We start from the raw sequence: 11,211 nt of genomic DNA on the forward strand, positions 1-11,211 counted from the left end.
CTCAGGCAGCTCCTGCAGCCCCAGGGCCAGCCCCGCTCCCCAGCACAGCAGCAGAGAATCGGCCCCGGGCTCCTCAGGCCCCATTTGCCATCTCCAGGGGCACTGGCCACCACCAGCACCAGCTGGAGCAGCCTCAGCCCCTCAGCCCCCACAGTGGGACCCTGAGGGCAGCACACGGACTCCAGGGAGAAACCAGCAAGGCAAGGACCCTCTGGGGAGTCTGCTCCTTGGCCTTCTTCTTGAGAGCCCTGGAGAAGAAGAGCTGAGGCTTCAGGCTGTGCCCGGAGCAAATGGAGCCCCTTGTGTGGTGGAAAGAGTGCAGTGGAGCCCAGCTCATGCCAGCAGTGCCATGGCCACAGGACTGACCCAGCCCAGCCCAGGGACCAAGGCCCAGAGCACTGAGGCCTCACCGAGGCCCAGAAGGGGAGGGTGGCAGGAGAAAAAGAGCAGCTCTCAACAGGCCAAATGCTGCTGCTCCCTGGCACTGCTGCTGGGCTGGGACTCTCTTTCCCTGCCAGACTCACCAGAGGTCTCAGAAGATTGAACTCAGAGAAACAAGTCACTGAAGGATCCTTGACTTTGTTTCAATGCATTCCTCATTTACACAGACTCTGGGTCAAATTCAGGATGTAGACAGTGAACTAGACATGGGATGAATAATCAATATTCACTGTACACAACTTTATCCCAGGAGAAAAAACACATGAAAACCCTGACCCAGCACCACAAAAAACTGAGCAGGCAGGCTGGAACAAGGAGTCCCATTCTGAATGCTATGGAAGAGAAAACAGGCCCTTTGTGCCTTCAGAAAAGCATCCAGTCATCATTTCCCTCAGGGCATCCTTGAAGCAAAAGACTTCTTAAGACAGATGCCAGAGCTTGGCAGCAGGCTGTCCTTCTCAGCTTGGAAAATCTCTGCTAACTTACCTAACAATGGTACAAACCCCCCACATTAATGTTGTCAAACAGCTGCATCTGCAGGATTCATGTTCCAGAGTTACCTAATGCACAATTATCACACCTCTTTTTAAATTTAAAGGGGAGGAGAAAAAAAGCAGGGGGTGGGAGGAGACTCCCCACCCCAGTCATCCATCAAGTGTACATCCTGGCCACTGCTCCCAAGAAATGTAATATATGCTAAAGAGATATAAAAAGACATCAAATGCTTTGAGAAATAAAAGTGCTTCGGAAGCTAGATTTTAATATTGCCAAGTGGGGTTTTGCCAGATTATAAAGTTGACTGAAATACCAGGATACTGCATTTTGGAAGCAGCAGCAGCTCACATATTGCCTTGTATTAGTGGCTGAAGTGTATTGCTGATTCCAAAGCTGGACTATCATCATCTGTGAAGGAGATAAATGAATAAATAAAAATTGGCATTCCCTACCAACCCTGCTACCTTGAAGCACTCTTTTCAAGGGCGGCCTCCACAGGAAAAAAAAAGTGAAAACCACTTTATTTTGATTATAGTGCTTTCCCCAGGCAGGAATTTTTATTTCAGTTAGAATCTTTGAACCATTACATTTTCAGTGAGGCATTTTTATATTTACAGTTGACATCTTCATAGAAGAATGAAACCTTTGAGCAACAGCTCTAAAGCATGAAGGTTGCCTGCAGGAAATACTTAAATTATTTTACATCCCAATGGTGCCTGTTGTTTTTAGCTAAAATTTAATAAACCTGAAATCAATGACCTTTCTATTACTGAAAACCTGCCCTTTGGAAAACTAACTTTCCCAAAAAACATATTTGGGTGAATAAATGCCAAACAAAGGGCTATTGAAATCTAAACATTTTCTCCATTTATAGCTTGTGACCATTTAGTTCCTAAATTCCCGACTGCTACCTAATGTACAGAACAGTGGTGCCTTGGTTGAATCACATATCATTGATTTCAGAGTGTCACAGGGATCTTATTGACAGGAATCAATTGGAATCCAAAATCAATCAAATATGTCCGTGCACTATCATTCATTGAATTTGAATATCCCCAAATTAATTGTAAGCATGTGAAAGAACCTGGAAATAAATTTTGAAAAGGAACAAAAATAAAAAAGAGTAAACTTTGAGAAGATAATAGTGCATCTGAGCATGTTTCATGCCTGCTGGGGTAAGTTAATGGTGAATCACACCTTCCCAGCACAGGCTGAGATATATTCTTTTTGGAACATGAAAATACCCAGGGACTGAAGGCAGAGGACACATCAGTCAGTGATCCAGCATTATTTTATGAATAGCCTGTTACACACCCAATATCAAACATGCTGCCAGGATATTACAAAATGCACAAGGATGTGACACTCTGAAAAACTGCACATTGTGAGCCACTGCACTTCAGGGAGAAAGAAAGGAGAGAATTCCTGAATCTCTACCAAAAGCATGAAGAGATGTGGCCACTTACCCAAAGAGCTGTTCTTGTTGCTGAGGACTCCTCTCTAAACACCTTGACCTGTAATTCTGTCAAGGTAATAAATCCTCCCACTCATCACAGCACACTCAAAAGCACCCTGCTATTTAATTTCAAGGGAAAAATGGCCCAAAGTGTCTAAAACATTTCCTTTTGCTCATGTAAAAGTACTGGCATTTTACTTCCTTCCTGATAAGCCAGTGTCAATGGACCTGATTGTTCTTTTCTTATTCAAAGCACATCAGTAGTTCCAAAGCACTCTCCATCTTATCAGGTGTCTGAACAGCACAGTTACTGAAAACAGTTTGTCCTGCTCCTCTCTCCTTCTGCCAGGCTATCAGATAAACCCAACTAACTCTCTGTATTTACACCCAATCAAACATAAGCTGTGTCTTCAACACACTGTAGCCTGTTTCTGGCATGTTACAGGTTTGCTGCTTGACATTAGTTGTACCCAAAACAGCAGCAGTGAATTAGCTTAGAACAAAAATATAGTCACTCCATAGCACAGAACACAAAAGGGACACAGGATAGGAAAAAAAAAGAGAAACCTTTTGTGAAGTAAGAATGATCACTCTCATCTCAGTAGTTCACAGGTATTTATCTGGTGCTACTTGAAAAAGAGCATGGAAGCAGTAGGATTCAAATGCATTCAAAACAGACCTGACACAGGCCTCAAGAGTAGAAAAACAATTTCTTTTTTTGTTTATTTTATTCTCCTGTCCTCTAGGAACTGTCTCTGATTTGCAAGGGGTGAGAAAGTGAAAGAAAGGAAAATGGTTACAGTGCCTGAAAGCGTTTAAATGCCTTTACTGTTTTTGTCAGTAACAAGACTGATTTTCATGATCCAACCTTCATTTGGCACTAAAATACCCCCACAAAAACAAACCAAAAAAACACTCTCCCCCAAACAAGCCTCTTGGCAACTCTCCTTTTCATTGTATCTCAGATACAGAATTTTCAGTGCTGACTACTGAGGAATAACACAAGATCAACTCCCTCAGAAGGGCCACAGCTTTGAAGATTTTGCTTCCTGCCCAGCCCTAGGGAACAGGCACAGCATCTCCCTTCCTTCTTCTCAGGATGACAGGATATCCTTGGGATGAGGGCAGTGTTGGAAGAGTTAAACATTAACCTGGCTGTGCCCTGGGCACTCTCAGCTGGCTAAATGAAAAGTTCTGGAAGGCAGGGAGAAATCCTGAGTTGCAGCTCTTTGATTAAGTACAGCCTTCTTTAGAAGCTGAAGCTCCAGCCCCTGAGTGGAGGATCCTTCCCACCACTTCTCCCACTGACAGTCCCCCTGAGCAATAAAATATCAACTCAAACATAAAAGGACAGTGGCATTCATCCTCCACAAAGACAGGACCAAATCCTGCAGCCAATTTGATGGCAGAAAAAAAATTAAAAGTAAATAAAGAATACACAGAAAATTGCTTGATCCTTTGTTACATTTCCACTATATGGAGAACTACACAAACTGCCAGTAGCAGAGTGCTCAGAGTACATAAAGGAGTGTGATTTCACCATTTTGTTAAATCTTGGTTTTACTAGATTTTCCTGTCTTGTATTTCTTTGAAAATATTCACGTGTGAGATTGAAAAAAGTGTTTCTTTCAAAAACAGCTCTAGAAACCAACCCAGAAATAGGGGGAAAGGGGTGAAAGAGCAGCAGTCACACGTACAAGAATGGTCTGAATAAAGCAAGTCACCTCCTGCCCACCCATCCTGGCACCTGATGGGAAGGAATTTTGGAAATGCTTAGGAACAAGCTGAGCACTACATTTTAGATATGACTTTTTCATCTCTACATCTCCAGGACTTTAAACTGTTTCATGTCTGTAAGGGGGGTACTTTTGAATTAGATGATCAATGGAGCATAGAGGCGTGAGAAAGGAATCATATTAGGATGTGAAACCAGCCAGAGTATGGTACAATGTAACTTCATGGCACAAGTGAATTGTAAGGTCCATTGTGCTTTTTAGCAAGTCAGCTTGATATCCCCTATTATCAGAGCTGAGTTCTTCCTTGGTTTTGCTACATATTGCAAGATAGATACATCTACCCTTGAAACACAATGGTAGAGGTCATACATAGGGGTGAGAAAGATGATGGTGAGAGGAAGATTCTGTGGGCAGGGGTCGCTGGCCCCTTGCCCTACAGCAGGGCATGCACAGACTGTTGCTATCAGGTGATGAACAGGCGGGGTTTGGCTGCCACTCAGGCATCACCTTATACTGGGTACTGGCCCTACGTAGTGTAATGTGGAGCTGATAAAATGGGGTGTCAGGACTGCTGGGGTGAGCGATCCTCATCCTGCCATGGAGACTGTGTTGTTCCATGGGGACGCCCGCTAAGCACGGGCACTGACCAGCTGCTGCAGATCCTGGCAGCCCTGGCCTGTCTGTGTGGGTAAGCACAGTTTATTGACAGGAAGCAACTGAGAAAGCAAATGTTTTATATCCTTTTTTAAATATCCTTGTAATTCCCTTTTTACTAGTTAATACTGTATTAAAAGCCACTCGTAGTATTGTTTTAATATCCTTTAAATGTTCCTTTAATTCCCTTATTACTAGTTAATACTGTAATAAAAGCCGTTCATAGTATTGTATGAATGCCAACTGATAAAGTAGTTTTTTTCTATTCTTTTTTAGCTTTTGATTCTCTTTGCTAGTTTTTTATTCTCACTGCAATAAAAGATTTTTTGTACTGTTTGAATGTCTGTTGTACTTGTCTTTATTCCAGGCATGTATTCAAATGAACTAATGCACAGGGGCACAGCTCTTTGGGCAGGAGACGAGCAGCAGCCTTGCCAGGACTCGGGGCGGTGGCAGGTCTCCTTGGGCCAGGACTTGCCAGAGCTGCTGATTTGGGTGCAGCCCTGGCCAAAGGGCTGCCAGCAGCATTGGTGCCCTTGCCCACACCTTCCTTCTCGGTGTCAGCCCCCCTGTTTAGGATGGCCACCAGCCAGCACTTCTCCCAAGGAGGCCGTGCCAGCTTGTGTGGAAGGCCCCGTGCCCTTCCTGCTGCGACTGAGTCGGCGGCCGAGGGGGCTCCTTGTGCTGCCGTGAGCAGGCACAGGAGGGGAGTGTTTGCTCATTTCTTGAGCTGTTCCTACAGTTCAGGTCCAGCCAGATTAGATACTTCAGAGAGAAGATTCCCTCCAAGGTGGGGCAGGTTGGCGGGGCTGGGGGAGGCCCCAGGCCACGTGGCACTGTGTCCCAGGGCCCTTTGTGACACGCTGGGCATGGCCAGTGGGATGGAAGGGGGCAGGGTGTCCAAGGGCCCTTTATGACCCGTGGTGACAGAGGTGCTGCTGGTGACACGGCCACAGTGTCAACAGTGCTCCTCGGAGCAGGCGACGGGACAGGACGGGACAGAGCGGTGCTGTGCGGAGCCCCCGCGCAGCCAACTCGTGCCTTGCTGACCCGCAGCGTTTTGAAGGATTTTCTCGCTTTCAGGTGACCTCGAGGCATTTCCACAGGATTTGGAGACCCGGAGTTTCTCCGAGGTGTCTCTAATCCCTGTGGCAGGTGCCCTTGAGACCCTTTTGCAGGACTTGGAGACCCGGAGCTTCTCCGAGGTGTCTCCAATCCCTGCGGCAGGTGGCCTCAAGGCCATTCTGCAACTTAGGGCCCGGAGTTTCTCCGAGGTTCTCTTTCTCTCTTGCAGGTGCCCTGGACACCAGACTGTGGCATGGCAGGGAGACGCTTCAGCCTGCTCAGGCTGTTCCGGAGGAAGAAGGAGGAGGAAAGCCCTGGAGCTGCTCCAGCACAGCAGCCTGAAGAGGTGCAGCAGGTGCAGCCCCCGCAGGAGGGTGAGTGCTGGAGCTGGGCCACAGGGCTGGTGGCTGCAGTCCCCTTGGCCTCATCCTGTCCCATCCCATCTGGACATGCCCAGGGAAAGGGAGGGGGGCAGAGGGGCCGGGGCTGATCTCCTGGCAGCCGTGCTCCATCCACTGGGCATCCCGGGGCTGGCCCTGCCTGCTCCTGGAGCCCAGGCCTGGGCTGTGTTCTCCGGCCTCTCCCGCACACCCTCAGCTCTGAGCGCGCTCGCTCTTTGCCAGATGCAGGCCAGGAGCGGACAGAAGAGCAGCTCCGTGCCCGTGGCCGCTTCCGCAGGGCAGCACAGGTACCTGCAGCCATCCCCGCCTGGGCTGGGCCTGCTCTCACTGCTCAGCCCAGCACCGCTGTCGCGGCCCTCCAGGGGACATCCCTCTCTTCCCTGCCCTTCTTTCTCCTGCAGACATTTATGAAATTCATGGGCAGTCGGCGTAGAAAGTCCAGGGTCACACCAGCTGATGTCCAGGCCCAGCCTGACACCATCCCGACCCAGCTGACAAGGCCTGATGTCAGCACCGCGTCGACTGCTGTCCCAGCACAGTGTGACACCACAACCAGTGATCACACAACCCACTGGGACACCACGTCCACCGATGATGTGTCACACTGTGACTCTGTGCTGCCTGGTCTCACGGAGGAGGCCGACGCCACAACGACGGAGGGCGTGGCGAGCACTGACACCTCGCCTGTTCAGCGCCTGGTCGATACCCCCAGCCTGGACTTTCTTGAGGAGAGAGCTGTCTCTGCTGAAGTAAGCAGCCTGTGGCCCCCCAAGCTGGGTGCGCTGGGCCCCCTCAGCCTTTGAGGCTGGCACAGTGTGCTGGGAAGGGAAGCATTTCTCGGGGGAAGCTGGGCAAGTTGCTCACACTGGCAGCTCTCCACCTCTCCCCTGTGCATCCTCCAGGCCAGACTGTGGGACCTGGGGACCTGGGGCTGCCCAAGGCATCTCCAGTCCCTGGGGCAGCTGCCCTCGAGGCCAGACAGTGGGACTGGATGAGGCGAGGCATTTCCCAGGCTTCTCTCTTGCAGCTGCCTTGAAGGCAGGACTGCAGGACTTGAGGAGCCAAAGCTTTTCCATGGCATCTCTACTGCAGGTGTCCATAACACCAGATGGAGACATGCAGCAGAGACCTCCCACGGTGCCCAAGCTGGCCTGGGTGAAGGAGGAGGAGAAGGAGGAAAGCCCTGGGGCTGCTCCAACACAGCAGCCTGAAGAGGTGCAGCAGGTGCAGCCCCCGCAGGAGGGTGAGTGCTGGAGCTGGGTCACAGGGCTGGTGGCTGCAGCTCCCTTGGCCTCATCCTGTCCCATCCCATATGGACATGTCCAGGGAAAGGGAGGGGGGCAGAGGGGCCGGGGCTGATCTCCTGGCAACCGTGCTCCATCCACTGGGCATCCCGGGGCTGGCCCTGCCTGCTCCTGGAGCCCAGGCCTGGGCTGTGTTCTCCGGCCTCTCCCGCACACCCTCAGCTCTGAGCGCGCTCGCTCTTTGCCAGATGCAGGCCAGGAGCGGACAGAAGAGCAGCTCCGTGCCCGTGGCCGCTTCCGCAGGGCAGCACAGGTACCTGCAGCCATCCCCGCCTGGGCTGGGCCTGCTCTCACTGCTCAGCCCAGCACCGCTGTCCCAGCCCTCCAGGGGACATCCCTCTCTCTTCCTTGCCTTTCTCCTGTAGCTGGTTTGCAGATTCATCAGGGGCATTTGGCATGAAGAGGCCACTTTCATGGCCACTGGGGACACGGCAAACTCGGACCTCTTCCATGCCCAGACCAGCGCCTTTCCTGCTGGATTTGCTTGTGCAGAACGGTGTCTACAAAGCAAAGCAAGTAAGCAGCCTGTGGCCAGGGCTCCAGTCCCCCAGGGATGCTGTGGCCCCTCACGTTGGCTGCTCTGGGTCCCCTCAGCCTTTGAGACCAGCAGAGTGTGGTGGCAAGGGGAGCACTTCTTGGGGGAAGCTGGGCAAGTTACTGGCTCTGGCAGCTCTCCAACTGTCCCCCGTGTCCCCTCCAGGTGCCGGCCATAGTCAGGTGCATCCATCAGTGGCTCACGTCCAATGTGTCTGCTGAGCACAGGCTGGACAAGACTCTTGTCCTGCTGACCGAGGCACACCCCACGGATGTTGCAGTGACCCTGCTGCGCTCTGCCCCAGCCTGTGACAGGTATGGGGCCCACCTGCCTTGAGGGCTCACCTGCCTTTAGACCCCATCCCCCTGGACAGCCTGTCCCAAATGGTGTGCCAGAGACATGGAGACTTCCCGGACACTCCAGCTCCTCTCTTTGCCAGCTTTGGCATGTCAGCCTCCAATCCTGAGGCCAGCCTGCCTCCCTGCCCCACAAGGCACCGTGGCTCTGTCACCTGGGCCCCGCAGCTGCCCAGGCCACAGCGCTGTGTCCCAGACCCCCCTGAGCCAGAGTTGTGACTCCACAGAGCTGCTCGCACCATGTGGAAGACGCTCATCTCCTCCAGACGGACTAAGGAGCCGGTGCTGCAGATCCTCTTCCATGTGCTGGAATACTGGCCAGCGCACAGGAGACGCACCTCTGATGGGGATGAGAGGGATGTCTTTGCCCTGGCTGTGAGTTTCTTGAGCTGACCTCTGCTCGCCCCCAGGTTGCCTCTGGGATACCTTTCCATCCTCCCTCACCACTGCTTCTCCCTGCCCCAGGCACTGGGCTGCAAGCCTGGCTTAGGGGCAGGTTCAGGGGCAGCAGGCCGGGGGATCCCCCTGTGTCTCCTCTGGCCTGTCCCTGCCACGCTTGGGCCCTGCCACATGGACATCTGGGCCCTGAGAGCTGTCTCTGGGTGCTTTGTCTTTGGCAGGCAACTGTGGCACTCTGGGAGATCCTCCAGCTGTCCCACTCCTGGTGCCCAGGGGGAGTGAAGAACAATTCCCCCCGCCTCCTTCTGACTCTGCTCTTCCAAGTTTTCATCAGCACAGAGGAGATGTCAGAGGAGGTCGAGACCTTCTGGAGGCGATGCCGGGAGCAGCGCAGCCTTCCCCCCAACCCCAACAGGTGCTCCATCCCAGTCCCCTCTCCCTGCCACGCCCTCGGGGCTGGGGCCAGGGCTCTGTGCCTGACCTGGGCTGTGCTCTGCACACAGGTTTGCAGTGCAGACCGTTAAAGCCCTGCTGCGCCAGCTGCTGGATGAGGACGTGTTGATGGCGATTGGTCGCAAGTGTGGCTGGGACATGCTCCTCAAGGCTGACACCCACCACTATGCAGTGGGTCTGCTGGCCAGGTGAGAGCCCTTTCTCCCCACTACCCCTGTCATTTCTGCCCTGTGCACAGGCCACCCCACACAGTACTCGTGTGCTGGGCCAGAGGGCCTTGGCAGCCAGGGATGGCTGAGCAGAGTGGAAAAGGCGGAGAGGGGCGGCTGCACAGGAGGAGCCACCTCCCAAAGTGCCCACATCCTCTCCTGGGCTGGTGGCCAAAGACCAGGCCTGTGTGAGTCAGTCCCAGGAGAGCTTTGCCCACCTGGTTCAGGGTCTCTGGTACCTTTATTCCCCCTTGCAGGGAGCTGTGCCGTTTCTCCCGCTCCTTCTGCCGCAGCATCGCCGTCAGCCTGCTCCCGCGGCTCAGCAGGGGAGAGCCCCTGTGGGAACTGCCTGCCCTGGCGTTCCTGGTGGAGGTGAGCCTGATGGCGAGCGCTGCCTGGCCCAGCTGCCTCCCCCTCTCTGCCCTCTCACAGCCGCAGCCGCCCGGGACGGTGCCTGCACCCTGTGCTGCTGCCTGGGCCCAGCCCCGGGCGGGTCTGGGCTCCTGCCGGCCGGGCACCCCGTCACTGCTCCCTGCCTTTCAGGTCCTGCACTGCCTGAACCCCAGACAATGTGGGCCCAGCGTCCTGCAGATCATTTCCAGGCACCTGCGCAGGCAGTGCCCGGAGAGGCGTCGCCTGGCGCTCCGAGGCCTGGTGGTGCTCAGCAAGGCTCCCGCAATGGTGAGCAGGGGACAGGGGTTGAAGCCGGGCCGGCAGCGTGAGGCTGGGCAAGGCAGTAGCTTGGCCTTGGCTGGCCTTTGGCAGCTGTGGCAGCTGCTCCCAGCTCTCCTCCTCCCCGTTCAGCTGCCCGACTCCTTTGGGATGCACCTTTGGCCTCTGGGCCCTGCGGCAGCAGCGTGGGGCTGCACCACAGCATTGTGTTCCACAGGCTAAGAGCATCCGGAGCCTGAGTGAAAGCCTCCTGGAGCTACTGCAGGATGCAGACACAGACACAGTTCAGATGACTCTCTCTGTGTTCATCAATGTGCTGGGCTTGAAAGTCATCGAAATATCCAGCCCAATAGCCCTGAAGTTGCTTGAGGTGCTGCGGCCACTCTTTGACAACGTAAGGCTCTGTGCCCCTCATCGTGGGCACTGAGTGCTACCAGGAAACTTTGGGCCCAGTGTCTTTTCAGGCCTGTGCCCCGGTGGGCCTGGAGAAGCCAGTGCTGAGGTCTTTTCCTCTTCCTTTGCACCAGGAGCACAGCCAGCTGCAGCAGCACTCCATGCTCCTCTTCCGGGAGCTGATGGAGGCGACAGAGAGGAGCAAGAGCCTAAAGCCACACGTGTACCTGAGTCTGGTGCCATTCTACTTCAACTGGCACGATGAGAACCAGCGTGTGGCAGAGGTGAGAACTCGTGGGCTCTGGTGTCCCCATGGCAGGAGGCTGCTGTGCCTCCTGCCCTGGCCCATGGTCGCCTGCAGCCTCCTGGCCTTGGCGCAGGGATGCGGGTGCTGTGCCCTGGGCTGCGGTGCCATGGCCCGCTCTCTGTTGCTGTGCAGGCCTCTCGGAGAGCACTGTTTGGTGCAGCCAAGTTCCTGCAGTGGAGGGCTCTTGAGCAGTTGGTGACCATGGAGCAGCCGTGGAGGTTTCCCGAGTGCCTGGTAAGGACGGCCCCAAAGCCCCAGCCCCTGGCTCCCCTGGAGCACCCAGCCCTCTGCTCCCCCCAAACCCGGCCCCAGCGGCTGCTGGCCAGGCCTCAGGG

General features: G+C 53.9%; 1 protein-coding gene across 1 annotated transcript; it reads left to right on the forward strand.

Moving 5' to 3' along the window:
• The first annotated feature begins 5,868 nt into the window (after positions 1 to 5,868).
• LOC108643298 lies at positions 5,869 to 10,603 on the forward strand. Its single transcript, XM_029958462.1, has 13 exons — positions 5,869 to 6,221; positions 6,471 to 6,535; positions 6,650 to 6,997; positions 7,341 to 7,491; positions 7,715 to 7,805; positions 7,918 to 8,068; positions 8,253 to 8,401; positions 8,671 to 8,818; positions 9,064 to 9,257; positions 9,346 to 9,483; positions 9,762 to 9,876; positions 10,048 to 10,185; positions 10,394 to 10,603. The coding sequence occupies exons 1-13, from the start codon at positions 6,101 to 6,103 to the stop codon at positions 10,601 to 10,603; spliced, it is 2,019 nt and encodes a 672-aa protein (XP_029814322.1). The 5' UTR covers positions 5,869 to 6,100.
• Positions 10,604 to 11,211: the final 608 nt, after the last annotated feature.

The sequence above is a fragment of the Manacus vitellinus genome, unplaced genomic scaffold (genome assembly GCF_001715985.3).
Source record: "Manacus vitellinus isolate BGI_N305 unplaced genomic scaffold, ASM171598v3 ctg7180002433354_pilon, whole genome shotgun sequence".
Taxonomy (NCBI): Eukaryota; Metazoa; Chordata; class Aves; order Passeriformes; family Pipridae; genus Manacus; species Manacus vitellinus.